The sequence below is a fragment of the Camelina sativa genome, chromosome 3 (assembly GCF_030686135.1).
Source record: "Camelina sativa cultivar CO46 ecotype springtype chromosome 3, ASM3068613v1".
In the NCBI taxonomy this organism is placed as follows: Eukaryota; Viridiplantae; Streptophyta; class Magnoliopsida; order Brassicales; family Brassicaceae; genus Camelina; species Camelina sativa.
Genome location: NC_141882.1, coordinates 12,925,334 through 12,949,465, shown reverse-complemented (window position 1 = coordinate 12,949,465; position 24,132 = coordinate 12,925,334). Strand labels below are relative to the sequence as shown.

The following is a 24,132-nucleotide window of genomic DNA, read 5'->3' as shown; positions in this document are numbered from 1 at the left end:
TGAAAATTAATTTCAATTTAGTTTAATTAATAAGAAAGGATATAGGTTTTTTTTTTTGAAAATTAATTTCAATTTAGTTTAATTAATAAGAAATGATATAGTTATGGACCAGAAATTATAAAATTGGTGATAACAAAATGTTAGGTATTTGGCTAAACAAAACATGTTAGGTATGGTTTCAGTCGCATGGCTCTACCAGGTTACTCAATTCTTATTCACACTAAAAAGGTGAATGAAAGCAAAATCTTACTTGTAATCTACCAATATCTTTTTCTTTAATCATGTTTTAATATTTCAACAAATTTAGTGACTTTTAAGAACAAAAAAATAATCTTCTTTCGGTTACTTAATTTGGTAAAAAGTATTCTAAAAAGAAAAAGTTAAGAAAAAAATGATCCTGAAACATGCACTGCTTATTTGTGACACTTGTGATGCACCAATAGACTTGCAAAAGCATGTAAGAAAACTTACAAAAATTCTGAAGACTTGCAACAATAATATTTTCAAATAGGGAAATTTTTGTAGGTTTCTCGGAATTTGAAAATAGGTTTATGAACTTATGAGAAGGTGAAATTGATTTGTAAGTTTTCACATAACTGATAAAATTTTGGTAAACAAGAAAAACATAACTGGAGTTTCTTCAACTCATGTATTAAGGAGATATAATTAATAGAGGCCCTTGGACCTTATAATTTACTTTATCTGCATTAATATCTAACCATATGCAATTCATTTTAAGAAAACACAAACATATAATACATTTCAAACAATTTATCTATAACTTTTTTAAGAACTTAGGTTTTGATATGTAGCCACCAACTTGCAACCCGAGATTAACCACTTTGGTGACTACCAAATAAATAAACTGTACATCATCATGTGTTTTTATTTTACTTTTCAATTGTTAACATCTTAACGTGTTACCACTTATATATATTTCCACTTCTAGACTTCTAGTTTTACCACTAGTTTTACTCCTATCGCATTCTGTTTTTACTCCTATGAACCGCATTCTAATTTGGATAATCGGTATATAAAAGAATACCACGACCCCGATGCTTAAAGTTAAAACGTTTGTGCTTAGTCCAAATTCTTGGTTGCATATTAAAACATCACACGTCTATAATAAACCTTATCCATAGAAAACACTAATATAGTAATGTAAATGTTTCTCTAAATAAGTACTTTAGTTATCAATCAATTATTATCCAAATCTACGACATTTTTGTGTGGATATAATAGTGTTATTTTAGTTATTGTCATAGTCGTCCTTAGTGGACGTTTCTTTGTATTGTCTATAAATATATAAGGTTATAGTAAGTATTTCGCAGTAGTCTTGCCTTATAAGTCGCAATATATGGGTCTCCACCTAGTGACGAGTTGGTGCAAATTGCATTTATATCAGTTTTATAATCATTATCGTTTGACGTCTATATTAACTAATTGAGATTAGGTATAATATATTCGTTGATTTTATAGTGGATAAGACTTGAGAAAAAGCATAAGACAACTAGTTGGATATTAAGTTAAAAATATCTGAGTTTTATTTTCTTAAATTTTAAAACTCCTGTCTAGGATTAGATAATATAAACAATCTCATTTAGTTCGTGAAGATGTCAACATACAAACATTTTTTCTTGACATCACTTTTTGATTTTTTTTTTCTACAAACAACCCTTGTTGATCTATTAACCCCACAAAAGAGAAATATCAATTATACAGTATTAGCTAATTTTTACCATCTATGATCTATCTATCCATAACATAGTGTATGTCTATAACAATCATATGATTGGACATACACATACTGATTTATTTATAAAAACACGATAACATTCTAATGTGAAAACATATCTTGTGATTGGAACAATGCGAGAAAAGAATTGGTTGGAAAGATGCGCCAGATCATATTAGCTACCACTCAATAATATCAAAGTACAGGAATGCATTTGCAGGTTTTTGTCATTAATGAGATCCTCATTAATACATTCTTTATAAACAAATTTGATTTTTTGAGTAAAGTCTTCGCATTGACCGTACGTTGCAATACATTTCTACGTTTTTTTGGGGGTCTAATGTTACTTGCCATCTCCATCATAAACTACAATAAAATGTCAATTACATACATTACAATTTATCTTTGGCAACTTCTTTGACTGCTATATTACTTTTTGTAAATGATTAAAAATCGAATGGTGATCATTGTTGTATACATAATGAGCTTTACAATTAACAGAGAAAGGTCCATCTCACGTAACAAAGATTTCATGTAGCCAATCCAAATAACCTAGTACCTAACTAATGCTACATATACGTACGTGTTTGTGTTTGCTTCACGTAATCATATGTCAAATGCCTTTAGGCCCTTGGATCAAGTAGTTTTTTCTTTTTTTTGTTCGTATCAGAAGAGGTAAAAGCTAAAAAATCATTAGTATAATCTATAACCCTTTATTTTATTCACATTGGCATTAATATATATATATATATATATATATATTTTTTGTCGTCAAGCATTAACATTTAATTTATTCACTAATTTGGTTAGATTACATCGTAAGGATTCACCGGAGACACGGCGTCGCATGTGTCCATGTGTTTTGTCTGTACTTTTCCCCGGAAGTTCGTACGGAGATTCACCGCTTTTTCACTTTCGTTTGCTTTTATACTAATCTAAATCATAGTAGTAGCAACTTATGTATTCGGTATTCCCTATTGGATGAATCAACTATTTCAACTAAAAGTTTATTACTATTAAATACCTTAACGTGTATATGGCTTGTTTAGAGATTGTGGTTGATAATCTCTTTTGGAATTGTGATTTTGCACGAATAACACATACTCCTTTTTTCTTTAACAGCTCCAACTAGTAACCAAAATTTAGGAAAAAAATGAGAAAGAATATGATATTCCTCTTTATTTCTCAAAATTTTTATCATTTACAAAGAATATTATTTCCTCATCGTTCCTCTACATTCTTCATAAAATGAGGAACACTAGACCAAAAATGTTCCTTCCCAAAATTGACGAGGAACAAATGGAACACAAAAAGAATTAATATTAAAATTCGTTTTTTATTTTAAAATAAATAAAAATATGTTTATTAATAATATTTTAATTTTATAATACAATAATATTCATATTTTTCACGGTATATTGGCAGAAAAGTATCTTTGATACAAAATTTCATGTTAAATTAATTTGAAAGCTTTATTTGGAAATTGTATGAATAGTAAATTAAATTTAAAAGATGTGTATATCATAAATAAAAACTAAAGAATATTTTAAATTAAATTTTATTTTAGGTTAATATTAACTATTAGTATTTAATATGATGTCTCTAAAATTTAATTCACAAATTTTATTTTAAAATCAAATGTAAAATTTATTTTATATACATTAAAAGTAGTATTAGTATTTTTATTCATTGATTGATTTAATATTTAATCTATTTTTAAAAATATTGTTATTATTTAGTTACTAGTCATTATTTTATTCTTTCTCTGCATCTTTTCCTTTCATTTCTCAAAAATTGTTTATTCCGTTCCTCATTGTTCTTTTTATTCATTTTCTTTTTGTTCCTCTAATGATTACCAGCCAAACATCTTTATTTTCTGGGACCATTTTGATTTTTGACCAAAATGTATTTTCTCTTTTCTCTCTATCCTTGATGACCATCTCACGCTCTTTCTCTCTTTTCCATTTAATATACAAAGATCGGGACGAGTTCGTTCGTTCGTGGCGTGATTGAAGGTTTTATGTTGGGTTGCGACATTCATTCCCAAATGAGCTACAAAAATTTGATATTTTCAAGAAATTCACTTGTTATTTTCCTTAAAACTTGCTAAAAGTTTTTTTTTCTCATAATTAATATCAAAAACATATTTACAATACTACTACAAATGATTTTATGTTATTACTGAAAAGATGTTTCCAAGAGATATGGATCGAGTACTATATATAAAAAAACAACTTTTTATAAGTTTATGTCACCTAAATAATGAAAATTGTGCTAACAATGATGGGTGTATGTAAAACTTAGCTAACATAACTGAGTTTCTTCTACCAGCTAAAGCCAAGAGTATAACTACTTAGATTATGTGGAGAAATTAAAATGTTCAAAAAATGTTATTCACTGGTTGCCCTCAACATATAATAGTATTATATTATCTGTATATACAAAAATTTGAAACATTTAGAGCTTTGTCTAAAGCCGGTCGATTTGTTTTCCTTCTTTAGTTTTGGCTGAATATCACACTTTTTTTTTTTTTTTTTTTAATCATTTTCTCCATTACTTTGGAGCTAGCCTTGAAAATTGAATGCTTTGAAGTTTGAAAGCTAGTTTTATGGACTTTTACAAGTCTTCGACAATTATTTCAACATTACAAGAAGATTCGGACATTATTACGTACCAACCACAGCTATCTAATCTAGTGGACACTAATATATCAGGAGATGTTAACAATTCTGAGTCACTACCCATAACATTTTCACATTGAATATTTATCGGAAAAAAAAATAAAAATAATAACTAACGTCTAACAATGCCTTTCCCCAATTATTAACTTAACTTTGCTAGTGATTATTTTTATGGTCCTTTATTTATAGAAAAGTTTATAGAAAAGTTCATAAAAATCTGATCCGACTCCAATTTCACCGTCTCTCATATGGCATACTATCTTCGAGTCATTTTCACGTCTTTAGCATTTTTGTTTTCAAACTCATTCATCATCATCATCATCATCATCATCATCATCATCATCATCATCATCATCATCATAATTACTATTGATATGCATAATACAACAAACGCATTGATGTCGGGAATCTTTTTTAAATAAACAATCAGTTTTTATAAAGTCTTCTGTTTTAGCAAACACTTCTCTTAGGAAATCACTTCAAATGTGTGGAGTTGAAGGGATTCCTTACTGGAGTAAAGAATTCATGGGCCTAAGTTTAAAAACCCAATACAGGCGCATAAATAGCGACGACCAAAATAGGTTTTATGTAGTATTTGTCCATCAAGATAGATCATTCCAAATTTTGTTTACACCTCAAAAACATTTATATAGGCTTTTTCAATATATCCTACAAGATCCATTAAAAAGGATTACGAACCTCATCTGGGTATCTAATTGATTTTACATCAGAATGTTCCAAATGGAATATGATCCATTCCTAATTAACTTAATTTTATGAACAAGATCAAAAAGAAAAAAAAAAACTAATTATTCTTTACAAATTTAAACACATGTAGGATAACTAACCGATACTATAATGTATTTGTTGGCATTAAGCGATTATATATATAAATTTTTGTTTTTTTACAACGGACCAAATACTGTATTTATCAGTAACAATTATCCTTTTCATATTCTACTGCCTATAATAATTTACACCGACAACGACTGCAAAAATAGTCGTCTCATCACCAAGTTTCTTAGACCATACTCTACGTTCAAAAAGAAAAGTACCGACTAAATTAATACTAGGATCAATTTAATTTACGTAGCTGAAACTCGTGATTGAGATCTGATCTGTCTATTGAACCGTTGGATGAACTCTTCGACTCGTTTGTTCAACTCCTCGTTCGACATATTTGAAAACTCTTCGGATTCTTCTTCAACATTCTCCCACTTCTCCGGAACAACCATCCATGTCGAGCTATCGGAATTCCTTCGACCATAACTCTTACGTTTTGTCTCTATACCTTCACTGAGCCTCTTTCTTCGTGGCTTATCTGATTTACTTCTCCCGTACAATTTAGGGTTCATATGATTTCTTGCGTTGGAAACTTCTACCCTAACAACAGTTTCATCAGTAACAGGTTTGTATTTCTCGATAGCAACATCGTCTCTAGGTTTCTCCTCGTTCACCACTCGTAGTATTTTCTCGGGAGGAGAAACGTAAACGATCTCTTTCACCATCGGTGGTTCTTCTTCTTCTTCCTTATGGTTCTTGGTTTCCTTATGGTTCTTGGTTTCCACATCTTTAGGGTTCTTGATTTCTCCATCTCTAGTGTTTTCTCGGTATGTCAAGACGGGAATAGGAGAGTAGTTATCTGCACGGCTTCTCATCGTTCCCACTGCGGCGGTGTATTGACTGTAAACGTCGTGACTCGCTTTATCAGAGAAGGCGCCATAATCTGCGGCGATTATGAGGATGAGAGTGTTGGAGATGAAGAACAAGACCTTCGTGTCTTTGAAGATAGACGATGGGGATACTTCGAAAACGTAAAAGATCAAAATGTAAGTGAAGATCGATAAGAAAATAGAAAGCATCGAAGAGGAGTAACAACGCCGTTTCTTTGGCTTGTAAGGCTCAAACATAGGGTTCTCGATCATGTAAGAGGGCATCTCTTTCATTTTTCACGTGTCAAGAGAGGAAACGATTGAGAGTTAGTAATGAAGAGTTGTGTAATTGTGTTGATTTTTTGAGGTGTAGAGGAAGCCCCTTTATATAGAGGTTCATGGATATGAATCATTGAGTTAACGAAATATCCAAATTGCCCTTGAAATATATATTATTGTACTGAAAAAGTTTTGACACGATTCAAGATTTGTCGCGTCATAGTGATTTACGTGGAAACTAAAGGGTACTCATATGTGAAACATCCTGGTAGGTGCCCGGCAATTCATATTTAGTAATTAATATAGGATACAAATCTTGTCTACTTGAAGAATTACATTTGTATCAAAGTGTTATGCTAAGATACAAAATTTAATTAATTCGGGAAACATAGTTTGTCAAGGCATCGATCACGCTCGAGCATTGGTACAGCAGAGTTACGACACGTCATCATTAGACAACAACACAATAATCGGATATGTTCTCGGTTTTATCTCTCCTTTTTAATTGTATATCGATTAATTAATTCATAACTTTTTGTGAAGTTAGACGAAGAGCACTATTTATTCTATAACTCATGATATGACTTAATTTATATAAAAAAACAAGTATAGCACTTCAAATCTAAATTCTGTGAAACTGAATTAAGTCATTAACTCGAGTTTGGGGTAAATACTTTAATGTCTTACGTCGTAATACAATTTTATTCATAGATATCGTACGTGATAGATCTATTCTTCTTCCACGTGGAAGTGGGTTGTTTTAATTGCATCATCTCATGATTCACTATCACTTTACGAATAATTATATTGAAATCTGGTTCAATGGGATTTTATCATACCTTTCAATGCGTTTATATACTTATATATAGTGTATACCCTATGCCCTATGGCCTATGATATGTTTTTACTAATTTTGATAAAAGATAAATTATCTTCGAAACATTAACCTACTTACAAATATGTACCCTGTAAAAATTGAAATTTATTTAGAAAATTTTATTTGCCTATTTGGTCATGAACAACAATTTATGAGAAAATAAATAAAATTTGTTTACTACATTTACTATACTGCTTCCTATATGTTGTCTAAATTCCACCTTAGCGCTTTTTCCTCGACTTTTCTTTTACGAACCTTGAGATTTTCTTCTCACTCTAACCAACTTTTACTCAGTAGACTTTTCCAATCGTTCTTAACTAAAAAACGAACAAGAAACATAATAAATGTGCAATATTAGTTACCATGTTCCAGTAGCACCATGGTAGTTATATTTGAACTCAAATGTAAATTCGTACATGTTTGATCTACTATATAATTTATAATTTATTTATACTGCAGATTTACTTGTTTACGTGGGTCATTTGGTTGTTTGGGTTTTGTTCTAGAGTAGACAACTACTATATAGTGTGAATTGCAGATAATTTCATACCAATAATTTTCTTTTCTTTTCTCATCCCTGAAATTTCTTAATGTTAAATTTATTTATTAGTTACCACAAATATAGGATAACGCACGCAATGTATAACCACGTTGCAGCTGCATGAGCAAGTTAGTTGTATATTTATTAATTTAGTAGTCGTGTAAACTTCAGTCCAGTTCCTTGTCATCACCTTAGTCTTGCTCATAATTATTATATTTAGATATTTTCATCATTAAGTTATAATTTTACGACTGACGTGGTAAGAATGAAATGAATTATCGTTCATACAAATATACAAAAAGGCTTTAAGAATTTTGTCTTCTTTTGATAGATATATCATATATGCCTCCTCCTGATATTTCTAGGCCGTCTATATTCAAAAGAATATATATATTTTTTCTTTTTTCTTATAGTTAATCGTTACATATCATGTGACGTACGGCTAATCATTGTTTCTTGTTGTTGTCTATGACCTATATAAATGATTATTACTATTTTACTCCCATAAGAAAACTAGAGCTTAACACTGCTACTAGCTAAATCACTTGATTCCTCTTAAATTTAAGCTCAATATCGAAAACTTTCAATAACTAGCATCGTGTATCCTTGATTGATTTTTATTATCATTATTTGTTAAAGATCTTGATCAATGTTACAAGTGACTAAACCATTTTGGTTAATTAGATTTTATACAAAACCATATACTAATATTATCTACCCGTTATCTACATATATATAGATACTTTAGTTGTCTCTGAATTTCTACGAAAGTAACTTTTAGTTAAACCGGTCTTGTAATGACAAAAATATATATATTTTTTTACTTTTTCTTTTGTTACAAAAAAAATAGCTGTCTGAAGTCATTTTAGTGTATTTATTTGTAAAAAAGGACTTCCGAGTTCCAACAGAATATACTTCACATTTTAGGATAGGACACGTACATCTAATTCACATTATACATCTAGTTCACATTACGTGGTGGCATCCCTAAAATGTGTAATAAAAGATCTTTCGACAGTTTCTTTCACATGTTAAGATAAGAAAATTCCCTACCGCGTTCAATTCAACCATTACGTTATAATATCTCTAAATTTTGTAAGTTGAGTCATCTAAGCAGCTTGGACTAAGCTAAAGCATACACACTATTTAATCCAAAAAAAAAGAGTATTAGTTAGTAGAGATTTATATAATATAATTCATCAACATCTTTTCAACACGTCGTTTCATATGATTAAAAAGATTAAAGTTTTATGCAAAAAGATAATTTATTTGACGTTTTGGGCTTCAAGTGTTTTATCATCGGCTATATAGTTTTAAATCAAGTATTAGATGTTGTTATCAATATAAATTTAAAAAGAGTGAAAAAATAGAAATTATTTTTTATGTTTTAGCTAAATTTCTTATAAATTAAAATGGAATGAGTATATGTTATTTTATCATAAAACTGATGATGAGCCAACAATCAATTTCATGTATTCATATATTACGAATAAATCATAGATTTCGTAAAATACATATTGCAAATAGGGACTTGTATTCCAATATCTTAAGGCCAACAAGCTCCATTATATTTATCGCTTGTGTTCTTGATTAATTTTAGAAAATTTATAAGTTTTTTGGTCTTTAGGTGACTTCGCGTGATTGAAGACTCATGAAACGATCTATCTTTATCAGTAAAGATAATTCTCGAATAAGAATTAATAATCAGGAAACCAAGGTGCATTTATAGCTTGTATTCTTGATCCATCTTATAAATTTCAAGTCGATTGATCTTGACGTGGTTAACGGTTCGTAAAACGTCACAAGATATATAACAAGACATATCGATGAACATGAACCGATCTATCTTTTTCAAAAAAGATGATTCTCGAATGAGAAAGAAGAAACACCAAAACAAGCTTCATTTATAGCTTGTGTTTATGTTCCCTTTCTAGCAGCACATGAGTAGTTCATTCTCCATCCTTTTATTCATCATATCATTTTAATCATTCATATTCAAAGCTCCATTTTCCTTGATCCTATCTCCATTACACAAATGAAAAAAAAATATAAATTTTGGAAGAGGACGAGTTAAAGGAAATGAGAATATTAAATTTGTTTGCATAAATTCTATTTTTGATATTTTGTACGTGTTCCATTGTGGATAATTTTGTAGATATTATTGGGTGGGGCACACACCTGAAATTTATTTGAAAACAAAACTAAATACATATGTATATATATTTATATAATATGATAAGTTTTTTTTTTTAACTTTGCCTATGGATGCGATATTTGGCGTTCTATTTCTACGACACATGTACTTCACATTAATTTGAAGTTTAATCCTTTAAATTTATTTATTTAGAAAAGTGTTCATTTCTTTTACCTTCTTCTACCAAATATTTAATTATTTTGGGTTTGTATTAATTAGTATTATTTCATAGCAATACTCTATATACTTTAATTTGGTAAAAAAAAAGTAATCCATTTTACAAGAATATATCTATTTTAATTTATACAATTTGAATATTCCTCACTATTTTTCTTTTAAATTACTTTACTCTTCTTTTACCAAAAATTTAATTATTTTCAGATTTTTATTTAGTATTATTTTATAGCAAAAATTACGATATATAGATTCTTCACTCATTTTTTATCACAACAGTAACTCTATTAATTAACTATTTTTATCGGTTTCACATGTCAATATGTATATTAATCTATAATAAAGTAGAATTCTGAGAAATTGTCATTTGGCACCATTCAATTTTTTTAACATGTGTTTTTTTTTTCAATTTTAATGAAATAAAAGACACATTATTGCTAATCTAAAACTAAATTGTCTACACACATTTTTTAAAAATTGAGATATTTTATTTGTTCAGTTTCTTTAGATTACATTTACTTTGGTCAATCAATTACCTTTAAGACATTATAGGTGGACGTTTTCTTTTGTTCAAACTGTTCATGTTGCAATAATGAATATGACAAAATTAATTACAATTAATATGCTTTATAATTGTATTTATTGCCATGAATGTGTTTACTCAGAATAGTGTGTCAATGAAATTCCTTACAAACTTCATAAAATATTTAGTGTATTATATAAGATCTAATGCTCACATGACTAATAATGAAGAAAATGATCATGCACTATATGTCTTTCTTTTCCCATCATTTTTCATGGTATTTTATTTTATTTTTTCTTATGAAGTTCTTTTTTTTAAAATGATGTCTTGCAGTATGATGATTAACATATTAATATATCGATGACTATTTGAAGCAATTATTTACAAAGCAATGTCAAAGTTTTTTTTTTTGGGTATCAGAAACTTGTCAATATTTATTAGCCTCTTTCAAATAATTATGTTTTATGATAGTCATGATTTAAAGTTTTTGCATTGTTTTGTAATGTGTGTTTTTTTTACTTTCAAACTATAGTTGGAAATCTTGAGTGATGAAGATGAGCCCAATGCTCGACTCCTAAAACACAATCTCTTTGCCTTTGAACATTCACTCATAATATTATAGTTGTAAGTCCCTTAGATTTCTCTCTTAAGTCCTCTCATCTTCAACTACAATATATTTCTAAGTTTATGTTTCGCAAATTTGCTTTGTTTTTCGTTTTAAAAAGTTTTTATCCCCATTACAAAAAAAATATTTTACTTTGCCTAATATTATCGTGTAATGCATATATACATGGTCAAAAGATCACATACTTCTTTATGCGTCTTTGGAATCACTTCCCAAACTTTACAACATCCTTTCGCATTACATGGAAAAACATTACATAGACCTATTGTAAATATTTAATATATATATATATATATATATATATTAGAATTTTAGAAATGATGTGCTAAATTTAAAAAGAAAACTTATTTTTATGCAATTTGTGAAAATTTTCCTTTTTTAACATGCACACTTCATAATTATAAACTTATAAATGTATATATTTAAATTCTTTTCAAGGGATATATAAATAATATCATTTACATTTCCTAAATAATTTAATAAAAAAATTATTTTATATACAAAATATTTAATTTTATAATCCACGCATTGCGTGGGTAACTTTCTAGTATAAGTATATATTGAAGATATTTGAAGGGTATGAAAAAATTGGTTTGAGGATGAGAGATTTTTAATTATACCAAATAAAATGGATAGAATTTTAAACAATATTTCTCTAATGCCATAGCAAACTTTCCTTTTTTGGCTCAAATACATGTATTGTTGTAGTTGGGAGTGGGATGGGGAAACATGTGACAACCATAGTTTATTTAGGTGGTACTTCATTTTAAATAAATGAAGTGAGTTGTGTACGTAAATTATGTTTATAGAAGAACTATTCCATTGATCATAACAAACTAATTAATACAGTCGAAAGGGAACATAGATGACCGAAATTTAGATCTTAGCAAGTCGAGAGATAGTAAAATCGAAGCAAACAAAGCCATCCAATCCTAGAACTAGCTAGAAGATGGAGGAAACCAGTAAGGGTCCACAATATGATTTAGTGCACCTCTGGGAGCTCGAAAAGTAGAGACATCTCTGGTGGTAAGATCGTAGATACCTACGCCAAAGCCAACAAAATAGATGGAGTTTGGCTTAAGGCCAGTAACAGAGCTTGCGGGGACGCAAAAAGCCTCGCTCTTTGAAACAAAGATGCAGAGATCTCCAATGTCATCAGTGTAACACATGAATCTTCCTTCTGTAGTCTCCTCCTCTCTAAACACCATGAACCGCTGCGTTTCATATGTTATTTTACTCGAATAAGCCAAACAACCCTTGGCGTACCTGCATACAAAAACCAATGATCAATGGTTCAGCAATAATGTAGTACGGTAGTAGCTATAGATCAGTATTATTATACCATTTGACGAGGAAACGTTCATCTCCGGAGGGTGACTCCACAAAGCGTTCTGTCCTACAAGAAGAAGGAAACATCTCCGACTGCTCCGAGTCATACTTGAACGACTCTGGAAAGTTTCGGAACTGCAACTCATGGAACTCAGGCTGGCCGGCTTTGTCGAAGTGGAGATCGTAGGATAACAAGTGATGGCCTCCAGGACCAGGCAAGTAGAACTTTTGATCTCTCTTGGAATACGTCAGATTCGAGGTTGGAAAGTAGTCATAAGGGGTCTGGAACTTAGTCCAACGCAAGTCACGACGGGGCCTGCAGAAACTGAGCTGGTCACCCAATGACTTGATGCCAACAACCCAGTCTTCATCATCATCAGGACAACAGGACATTGCCACGTTCCAGATCACATCAGTTTGGCAAGAGAGCAGAGGATTAAGCGGAGGCAGAGTCAAGAGTTTGGGGATTGGTTTGCAATTCCATGGGTTCAAAAAGTCGGTGAGGAGTACACAACGGTCTTGTGTGTCAGAGTGAACTGACCATCCCTTGGAAGCTCCGATCCATTTGGCTGAAATGATTTCTTCTGGAATTGCTTTGTCCGCAAGGTTGAGTAACTCTTGTTTAGCTGGGACGTACAAAACCACTTCTCCGATGCTGACACCTTCCTTTGGGGGTCCTGCACTGACAGTAAGCGACAAATACGGACCGATCGTGGAAGATGAAAACGAACGAACGTTCCTCTTGTGAATCTGCCATGTTAAAAGCAAACATAAATGTAAATCCCCAATTCTCTAAAGAATAGATCAATAGCTCAACCCTCCGTTAGCGTAATAGCTCAACCATCTAAAATCTAAGAAAATACAAGCAAAAGAAATTAGAAAATTGAACAAAAATCAAGTAAAATCTTACAAGGGGAGAGAGCTTGGGGAGAAGGCGAGACATAATTGCAGATAACAACACCAAAAAAGAAAACCAAAGTTAAGTTGATGTATCTGTGGAGTCTCTACCATATATCTTCTCTTACCTTAAAAGAGATATATATATATAAACGTGGGTAGCATGCTTTTTTCTTTCCTTTCTGGTGTAATTTCGTTTTTGGAATCTTGCCAAAGCCAAGGCAGTCGCTACTAGAACAGAGACAATAATAATGCTCTTTTTTTTCTTTTCTTTTTTTTTTTTTTTTTTTTTTTCCAATTTTTCTATATTTTGTTGCTTGTATCTCTTTGTAACCCATAACTCGACTCATTACCGAGCCCCACTCACAGTTCTTACAAAAGTTACAATAACTTTGTGGACAGAATCATCTACAAGTACATTAATAATTCTGAGCCAACCATATTTCACACATCTCTCTATCTAAAAACTTACATATGGGGTCTACTCTAGTAAGTGTTGAGTCAATGTATAATTAGGACTCTAGGAGACTCGTTAAATGTATATTGACAACACGAAAAATTAAAATTCAATGTAAACAGTTAAAATTTGAAGCGTTGCAGTTAAAAAGGAGTTTTAAGAAATAATCATGTGGAGTTATATATGGCTTTGGAGATGTGAGCTTTCTCTTTGGCAATTCTTTGATCTCTATATGTATCTATAGTATATTATTAATACTCTCTCACTTCACAAAGCCATGACATATACACTAACACTATATCAGCTTAAGAAAGAGCAAAAATAATAAATAATTGTGTGTTTTCTTATTATAAATTTATATAACACATGAGGATTATTATTAGAGAAAATTGGAGTTTTAGTACATTTTTAAAATTTAATTGGAGAATTAGTACATTCACTATTTAAAATTGGCAAAACACACACTTTCACTATTTACTACTATTTGAATTACTTTTTAATCCTCTACTAATCATTTTATTTACAAATGTGCCATTAAAATTAAATATATATATATATATATATATTTTTATTAAATCACCCCTTGAATCTAATAACTAAAATACTATTTAATATATATATATATATATTTATTTATTTTTTTTACAGTTACAAAAAAATCTATGTTTTTTCTTTATAATTTGATATGCATTTTGTGTAATGATTATATTTGATAATGTTAAATATTTTTTATAAATTTTGTATCAGTACACCTTATTAAGTGTACATGTGCTTGTACACATTATAATGTGTACAGGTGTTTGTACGTGTGATTGTACACATTAGTGTACTTATATATATGTTAATATACATGTTTTTATCCGTACAGCTGATATATATTATATTTAATATGAATGAAATAAAAATATTTAATATGTGTGTAATAAATGTGTACACTAAATATGCTGTACGGATATCTTTTATGCAGCTACCCTTTTGTAATTTTATACTACTACATTATACCCCACTTTCTTATCTATCTCATATATCTTCTATTACACATATAGTAAAACCCATCAATTTCTCTAATTATAAATAGTAAATATACTACAATTCCAATTAAGTTTTGAAAATGTACTATTTTGCCAATAAACCCTTATTATTAAAGTATTCAACCTGTCATAGAAATTATATATATATATGTGCTGCAATAACGTGCATATAAATTAAATCTGTAAGTTGCAGTTGGAATATCAAATCCTTACATGCTTCAGATGAATCTTTTTGTTCTAACAGTAAGAGGAGTAAGTTTTAGAAATGTGTAACTAGAGAATCCAGGTTCACTCTGGTCTAAATTGTAGTCTCCATGTCTCTGCTTTCTTTTTTGTTTCTTTTTTTTGAAAAAAGGTATTCTATTGAAAATGCAAAAATTAAATGGTACCGATTAAGTCATACAGTTTTGAAAGATAAAATGAGAGAGTAGAGATTACATCAATGTTTATGAGTCATGGACTACGATTCCATATACAAGCTTTAAACTTGACAAGGGGGAGTAATCTCGGTTGGGGTTCATTCAAGGAACACAAAAGCTAATATAGGATCCGGACCTGTGAGAAATTTGTTCTGAAATTTACGATGCAAAGCTTGATAAATACGTGACACACGGAATATCCTTACACAAATATTTCAAATTTGTAACAATTATTCCAAAATACCAAATGCAGTCGTTAACTAGATTATCTTGACAATTCAAATCGGTAAAACAGGACAGAAGCAACCAACCAGAGTACCAGACAGACAATATATAACAGCAATGAAGCAAGGATGGATCGAGCACTAGGGAGAAAACGGAGGAAGCCAGTACTGGCAGTAGGGAATTTTTGCTGGTGTACCTTGGGGATATTCATAGCACCAGAAGGTACTGTTGCTCATATTGAACGTCGCAAATAAACGTCCATGTAAAAAGATGGAGTTACGGTGGAGTCCAGGACAAGAGCTCGCCTCGACGCAGAAATCTTCTCCCTTAGAAATGAAAATGCACAAATCTCCAATGTCCTCAGTGTAAACCATGTTTTTCCTCCCATCTTGTGTGTACTCCTCTCTAAACACCATTAGAGTCGGTGCTTTGAACCCTTCAGGAGTGTATTCTGAGTACCTGTAGCCGAGAAGACCTAAACGTGTTTACTTTTTGTTTCAGGAAAATTCCTTTATATAAAATATCTATATGATGTACCATTTGACAAGGAAGCTTTCGCCCGAAGGTGACTCCACCCAGTGATCCTCCCTGCAGTAGGAATCCAACTGCTTCCGTCGGGAACGTGGCATGCTGGGAAGGTTGTGCAAAACCAACTCATGGAACTTAGGCTTCTTGTCTTCCTTGAAGTTGAGATCCCATGAGCATAAGTAGTTGCCTCCAGGAGCAAGCAAATAGAACCTTTGGTCTTTCTTGGAATACATAAGTTTTGAGCTATCCCATGACTCAAAAGGGGCTAGGATGTTAGTCCAACGCAGGTCACGACGGGGCCTGCAGAGGCTCAGCTGTCTACCCAAGAACTTGATGCCAACAACCCAATCTTCTTCGTCTTGATCAGGAGGAGAGGAGGACATGGCCACGTTGCACACGGCTTCGGTTTGGCCAGAGTACATTCCGGTAAAAAAAGGCAGAGGAATCATCTTTGGTTCTGACTTGGAAGCGTAGGGGTTTAGATAGTCGCTGATAATGACCGACCGATCTCTTCTATTAGAGAAAAATCCCCATCCATGGGAAGTTCCCACCAACTGCGCGTCATAAAGCTCAATGGGATATGTTTTGTCTGTTCTGACTAACTCGGAATTTACTAGGTTGAACAACATGACTTGTCCGAGGTTGCCGCCGTCCGGTGAGGGTTCCATCATGCTGCAAATCGAAACATATGGGCCGGTCGTCGAGGATGAAAATGAACGAACGATTCTACTGCTCTTGTGAATCTGCCATGTTAAACACGCAGAGATTAAGACCAATCAAAGTAAATGAAGCATCTTCTTCTCTAACTAAGCCTAGATCTATAACTCAACCCTCCGATCCTTATCTAATCTAGTGTAATTAAGTAGAAAAGTAAACCATCTAAAATCTAAGAAAATACAGCAAAAGAAGTTATTAGAAAATTGAACAAAAAACAAGCAAGAGCGTACGAGGGGAGAGAGCTTGGAGAGAAGCCGAGACATTATTGCAGATAACAAAACCAAGACACCAAAAGTTCTTGTGGAGTCTCTACCATATATCTTTCTCTTACCTTAAAAGAGAGATAGAGGCGTGGCTAGCAAGCTTTTGTTTCCTTTTTCGTGAAATTTTCGTTTTTGGAATCTTGCTAAAGCCAAGGTAGCTGCTAGAACAGAGACAATAATTATGCTTTTTTCAGTTTTTCTATATTTTTTTGCCTTTTTCTTTGTATATCTTTGTAACCCATTACGTATTCGTTGTACTCATTACCGAGCCCCACTCACAGTTCTTACAAAAGAAAGATACAATAACTTTGTTGACAGAATCATCTACAAGTACATTAATAATAAACCATAAATTCTGAGCCTACCATATTTTCATACATCTCTCTATCTTTTTTTTTGTGTGTGCAAACATCTCTCTAACTAAAAACTTACATATTTAACCTTTTTTTTTTGGGGGGGGGGGGCGTTATACTATCTTTCAGAACTTCAAAATGGGCCTTGAGTGTGATCATTAGTCCTAGCTAGTGCTTTTGTGTTCTAGTGTGAAATGTGGATTTAGAAATATCAATTTTAAATATCATATCTAGAATTCTAGACACATGTAACATAAGTTATTTTTTTGCCTAAAATATTATTTTTTGCTTTGTTAGAAAAAAAATAAAGTCAAATTTACCCTCCAGAATTTTTTTAAGAAAATCAAAATATTTTCAAAAGTTTGCATGACTAGTTGTGACAGATTTATTTGTATATGACAGATTTATTTTTGCACAACCGATTTATTTTTGTATGACAGACTTATTTTGGATGACAGATTTTTTAATTATAGTTATGACAGATTTTTAATTGATGACAGATTTATTTCTTACGACACTTATTTATAAATACACCACAAACTTTCACAATATATGACAAATTTGATATAATATCTGGCAGATTTATTTTTCACAGTTATTTCAGATTTATTTTATTAATTAAAAATCTGTCGTAACATGACATATTTTTTTACAGAGAAATAATTACTAGGTTGACCTCTAATGATAACAGATTTTTTTAAAGTTACAACATATTTTTTAATTTAACCAAAAATCTGTCGTTTAATAACAGATTTATATCATTTTTAAAAAAATTGCTACAATGACCTATGTCAACACCATACGTTATGGCAGATTTGTTTACGTTATGACAGTTTTTTTATTTGCTTCCAAAAATCTGGTGTTTGATAACAAATTTATTATATGTAAAATGGAAATATAGTAACAACAGATTTGTTTTAAGTTATATTTTTTTCAGTCATATTGTTATTAATTATATTTTTATAAATCATATTATGAATCATATTTTTAAAATCATATATTTAAAGTATATTTTATACATTTAATTTTTCTAAATCATATTAAAAAGTTTAGCATCAGATTTTAAAATCATATTTTTATGTGTTATATTATATTTTCATAAATCTTATTTTAATATTTTTATATACATTATTTTTTTAGTTATAATTTCATATATTCTATTTTTTATAAAACTTTTATAAACTATATAATCTTAAACCTCATATTTTTAAATCATATATTTTTAATAATATTATTTTAATACATTATATTTAAATTATATTATATTTTTTAAATTATATTAAAAAATAAACGTCATATTTTTTAATCATTTTATATTTTTCATTAATCATATTTTTAAATCAAAATATTAAATACTCTAATTTTTGATTTTTCGTTTTTCAAAAAAAAATATTAAAAAAAAAATTTGTGAGTTTTTTTGTCTTTTTACGTAAAAATGGTGTCATCCTAGTTACTGGATAAAATAGAGTGTTAATCTAGGAATGAATTGTTAAATTTGTGTTAAACTGGTATATTTTCACTAAATAAAATAACCGATATTAGAATGTTCGTTTTCTTGGCATTAAGCGATTATACATTTCTTTTCTTTTTCTTTACAACGGACCAAATAGAGCATTTATAAGTAACAATTATCCTTTTCACATTCTTAAATTAATTTTATACTACTTGCTAGTCGTCTCATGTCCAAGTTTTAACAATTCTACGACTGTCAAAATAGTCGTCTCATGTCCAAGTTTTTAAAACAGTATGTACTCTATAAGTAAAAATAGCTCTGACTTTTATAATTTATACTAGCCCACTAGCTAGTAGCTATTAAAATTAAATAAAGGGAATCCAATTAGACGAAACTCGTGATTGTGATCTGGTCTGTCTAGCTATTGAACCCTTGGATGAAGTCTTCGACTCGTTTTTTTTTTAACTTCTCGTTCGACATATCTTTGAAAACTCTTCATATTATTTTTCAATATTCTCCCACTTCTCTGGAACAAACCTTAAACTAAAAGAAAAATCAGAGGAAAAGTTTAATTAGTTGATTCAAGAAAAGAAAAATATCAGAGGAAAAATAAAATTAATCTCATTATCTTCTACTACTGTATATTTTTACGGCTTTCTAGGTGTTGTGTCTAAACTCCACCTTAGTGGTTACCAAACAAAAAAAAAGAAAAACAATTCCACGTTACCTTTTTTAGCACTAAATGCTAATGCATCTATATTAACATTTTCACAACAGTTTGATAAAGAAGACTTAAAGTTAAGATTTATTAACATTTTCACAGTAGTTTGATAAAGAAGGCTTGAAGTTGAAACTTATTTATAAATAATATCATTGATATTTATTCATTTTTAAATCAAATTAATAAAAATAATTTTGGTAACGATAACACATTCCTAAATCATCCCAAGAATCTCTACCATATCTTTACAATAATCGATTTCAACATATAAATTTATGATAGGCCTATAAATCAACTATAATCGTTTTTGTATGTCTTTAATTACTCACAAATTTAATTTAAATTAGAAACAAATTTGAATACAAAAACAAATTAATTTCAGTAATATATATACACATTCTTGTGTGTGGATCATCAACATGATTAGCGTTTGATTTGAATATAGAAGATTAAGTGATGAAATATATAAAAAGGACCAAAACTTTAAACAAACTAGATTTTAATATTACTTTTTTAAAACAACACCAATATAAGATATGTACAATTAAACTGATTTAATAAAAATTGGTATTATGCAATCTTAGTAGTTATTAATAAACTCCAACAAAATCTGCAAATTCCAAAAAATGTGAATTCCAATAAAGAAATGTTTTACACTGCGGGTTAAATTATAATAATAATGTTTATGGATTATAAATATTTAAAATTTATAATAATTATAAATATTTTAAATTTATATGAATTATAAATATACTATATTGAGTTAATCTCAGAATTATAAATGTTTTTTGACTGAGAAAAAAATGTGTCATTTATAGAGTTAAGATGTCAAATACATATTTATCATGTATTGAGTAAATCAAATTTAGTCATATATAATTAATATCAACAATGTTACTAACTTTGTGATAATAAAACTAAATTTGTGTAAATACAGATTTTTGCAATTTAACATATGCATAATACTAAAACTGCAACAATATTTTATGAAATTTTTTATTTGTACACGTGTCCAAACCTAGACCAAAAATAATTATAAGTATGTGATGGAAATTAGGGTCAATATTAGTACAATTATATGTTTTTGCCGGTTGGTTTAAAAACAGAAGCAAAATATCTTAAAACTTAATCTTATATAAAAAAGAGTTATAAACCAACACTAACCCGCTCTATCACTCCTATATACAAAACTAATTAATTGTTTTTTTCAATAACTAATAGGTTCTATGCAAAACTAACTAATTTTCAAATTAGTGGATAATGTTTAAGTAATATTATATGAACTACAAAGTGTATTATACATATTTACTGATGTTTACTTTCACAACCAACTAATTTTAATTGATTAAATTCCAAAATAAAAGAATTATGATTAATTAAATTCCAAATTAAAATAAAAATTTGTATATAGATAAAGCAAATAAATTACAAATATCTCAATATTATTATAAAAACTTTTTAATGTATATATATATATATGTTGTCAACTTTGAAAAATATATATTTGATCCAACATAATATTTTTTAGTAAATTATATAAAATATATATTAAAAATATATAATCCGGCAGTATATCGCAGATTAAAATCTAGTAATCTATTATTCTACAATATCATGACTTCTAGATCTATAATTTAATATCATAATAAGTCTTTCCCAATAACTAAGAAAAAAAACTTAAAACAATAAAGTGCAATATTAGTTACCCTTGACTAATGATGCATAGTGACACATTCGTAATTAGATCAGAGCTAGAGCATAAACTCGTATGTGTTTCGGTATTTCGATTTGGCTGTCAATAAATATTTTGCACAAGGATCGTCATTTGGATGTTTGGAACTTGATCAAAAGGTGATTTTCATCCCTAAAATCAGTCGATGCTTAAACGACTGAACGAACAATTAATTATCTAACACTAGCCACGTTGCAGATGCATCAGCAAGATAGTTGTGTTTAGTAGTCGTGTAAATTTCAGTCCAATCCGTGTCATCACCTTAGTCTTCCCTATAATAATTATACTATACTATAATTAGATATTTCTAATAAAGTATAAGTTATATGATTGACGTGGTGAGACTGAGATGCATCTCCCTTCTTACAAATATATAAAAGATTTCTAAAAAACATTGTCGTCTTTGATTACATATATATTTTGAACCTAATGTTTTTTCTTATAGTTAATCTTCACATATATCATGTCTGTTTCTTTTGCTGTTTTCTTTGACCTATGTAAATGATCATAAATAAGTCTCTCCATATAAAACTAGAGGTTGAAGCATTAATTGGTAGTACTAGACCATACTATATACATACGATAAAATTGATTCGTGCTAAAATTGAGCGAGAGGTGACTAAGCTACTTTATATTTAGGATAAGCTTCTATGTGATACACAAACCACTTTATTTAGGTTTAACTTCTATGTGATACATACCATATACAAAATTATTACAGTATGTAGTTAATTTGTTGCCTGTCAAGTTTCGAGGAAAGTGACTTCTCGTTGAACTCGTTTTCGAAGAACAACTTATATAAATAAATTTTTTTATTTTTTGACAAAAAAGTAAACTTTTTTATTTGTTAACAAAAAAAAAAGAGAAAATAGCTGTCGGAAGCATATAGAGTATATTTATTGGTAATAAAACTAAAGAACTTCTGAGAGTATCAGTTCACAATCACATTATAAAGACTTCGCACTTCCAATATAATTAAAACTCTGACAGTCTTAGTTGCATGCTTACGTACAAACTACAAAGATCCTTAAAATGTGCAAGTTGGCTGTCTTTTTTTTTTCGGGTTTAAAGTTGGCTCTGTCTTTGTAATAAAAGACCTCACAGTTTCTCTCTGCTTCACATCTTATAGTATCTTCGACTCAACCATTAAGTTGTAATATCTCTAAAATATTGTAACCTGAGTCTGCTAAATTATACATACTAATTAGGAACCAAACAAAGTTAGACTATATTGCATTCCATAAAAATATCTACAATGCATAGTCCATAAATTTTTAAAAATAATATAAACGTTATAGTCCATAAAAAATATTATAGTATCTACAGATCAGTTTGAACTGAAACCTAATAATTTTAGGTTATTAAAATATATATATGATACGTAAAGACCTACCTACAAGATGATTAATAATCTTCATAAAAAATTTAGAACATATGAATCTACGATATCCTTAATCATGTAGTTGATTTGGTGCCATACAATGAGAATAATTATCGAAACTCTCTACGTCTAAGCTACGGCAAAAAGATTAAATATATATATATATGTTAAAAGGGAATACTAACAAGTAACAATTACTAGATGAAACACAAATTAAATACTATATTTAAAAAATAATAATTATAATAAAGCAAAATGAAATCAAATAATAAAACAAAAAGAATCTCTGTAATTAATAGATTGATGGTGACAAAAAACAAATCTCTGTAAATCCTCTCTCTTCTCTTTTGCAGAGCTTTAACCCTCGTTGCTCTATTTATATTTTCCTTCTTCTCATACCTCTCACTCGCAGAAGTTATTCCTGTCTTATTCATCTATCTCCCTATCTCTCTGAAGGAGTCCTAGCCCAAGGCAATTACTTTTTTTTTTAAAGAGCGTCCTATATGATCGTGACGGGGAGAAATGAATTGTGCTTCAGTGAATCAACCCCTTCGTTGGTGGGTTTTTTCGATAAATACCCCCCCCCCCCTCCACTCAACACCACACTTACTCATCTACACTACACTTGTTTCACGCTTCTTCTTCTACGTTTCATCCTTCTTTCACTTTTCAACATGGCCGGTGCATTCAGCAAAAATGCCGCCAAATTAGCCGAAAGACTTCGCGTCATTGAATCTGCCCGCACCAAGTTCGTAGACTTGTTCCGACAAACAGTCACAACCATGGTGAAAGAGCATCTGTTCCAGAAGGATCAATGCATCGAGCTTGAGTTAGCACGTGGTGTGGCAAGGGCAATGGGTGTTAGGGAGGATTCTGTGGCGATGGTTCAGCTTCACAACAACTGGAATTCAGCAGAGTTCATTCACAGTGTCACTACCCCCATGCCTCCACCGCCCAAGAAGGGCATGCCCCAAGACCCTCCGGTCACCACACGCACAATCTTCAAATTGGTTGCGGAGAGTGGGAAGCTCCGGGTCTGCTACGTCAATCTTGACGAAAACAACAACCCCGTGGGAAGAGAAGTCTTTGTTGCCCTCCACCAACGTCCAGATCCCACCACCATCTCGAGCTCTTCGTCGTCCCCTCCAAAAGACACCGGCGGGAAAGGGAAAGGCGGCAAAGGTAAAGGGAAAGTTTAGAGGGGTATTCAACTAGATATTTGAAAGATTGTATAGTATTTTTAAAATTACTTGTTATTTAATTATGAAATCTTTTAAAATCCTATGTTATTCAATTTGAAATTTATCTAAAATCATTTAAAATGATCTAAAATATACTGTTATTC

General features: G+C 30.2%; 3 protein-coding genes across 4 annotated transcripts; all 3 read right to left on the bottom strand.

Annotated features, from left to right (window-relative positions):
* Positions 1-5,279: 5,279 nt before the first annotated feature.
* On the bottom strand, positions 5,280-6,423 carry LOC104741619 (uncharacterized). Its single transcript, XM_010462504.2, has one exon. The coding sequence runs from the start codon at positions 6,360-6,362 to the stop codon at positions 5,502-5,504; it is 861 nt and encodes a 286-aa protein (XP_010460806.2). The 5' UTR covers positions 6,363-6,423; the 3' UTR covers positions 5,280-5,501.
* Positions 6,424-12,083: 5,660 nt separating this feature from the next.
* LOC104777044 (uncharacterized) lies at positions 12,084-13,811 on the bottom strand. The gene is made up of 3 exons (XM_087508952.1): positions 13,521-13,811; positions 12,624-13,360; positions 12,084-12,547 (listed from the first exon to the last, which is right to left on the bottom strand). Exons 1-3 carry the CDS (start codon positions 13,551-13,553, stop codon positions 12,220-12,222), a joined length of 1,098 nt encoding a protein of 365 aa, XP_087365078.1. The 5' UTR covers positions 13,554-13,811; the 3' UTR covers positions 12,084-12,219.
* A 1,742-nt stretch (positions 13,812-15,553) lies between these two features.
* On the bottom strand, positions 15,554-17,556 carry LOC104777043 (uncharacterized). Of its 2 annotated transcripts, none has more exons than XM_010501236.3 (3): positions 17,216-17,556; positions 16,177-16,910; positions 15,554-16,098 (listed from the first exon to the last, which is right to left on the bottom strand). In XM_010501236.3, exons 2-3 carry the CDS (start codon positions 16,836-16,838, stop codon positions 15,780-15,782), a joined length of 981 nt encoding a protein of 326 aa, XP_010499538.2. In that variant the 5' UTR covers positions 16,839-16,910; positions 17,216-17,556; the 3' UTR covers positions 15,554-15,779. The 2 variants fall into 2 exon arrangements, with proteins under 2 accessions (XP_010499538.2, XP_010499537.2); XM_010501235.3 differs by having other exon boundaries at positions 17,115-17,330.
* Positions 17,557-24,132: the final 6,576 nt, after the last annotated feature.

Bases quoted from the DNA above. Each gene is read 5' to 3' on its own strand.
- LOC104741619 (XM_010462504.2), bottom strand. From the start codon at position 6,362: ATGAAAGAGATGCCCTCTTACATGATCGAGAACCCTATGTTTGAGCCT.
- LOC104777044 (XM_087508952.1), bottom strand. From the start codon at position 13,553: ATGTCTCGCCTTCTCCCCAAGCTCTCTCCCCTT. The intron at 13,361-13,520 runs GTAAGATTTTAC...TTAACATGGCAG, and splicing joins TCCCCAAGCTCTCTCCCCTT to ATTCACAAGAGGAACGTTCG. The intron at 12,548-12,623 runs GTATAATAATAC...TTTTGTATGCAG, and splicing joins GAACGTTTCCTCGTCAAATG to GTACGCCAAGGGTTGTTTGG.
- LOC104777043 (XM_010501235.3), bottom strand. From the start codon at position 17,147: ATGTCTCGGCTTCTCTCCAAGCTCTCTCCCCTC. The intron at 16,911-17,114 runs GTACGCTCTTGC...TTAACATGGCAG, and splicing joins TCTCCAAGCTCTCTCCCCTC to ATTCACAAGAGCAGTAGAAT. The intron at 16,099-16,176 runs GTACATCATATA...TCTCGGCTACAG, and splicing joins GAAAGCTTCCTTGTCAAATG to GTACTCAGAATACACTCCTG.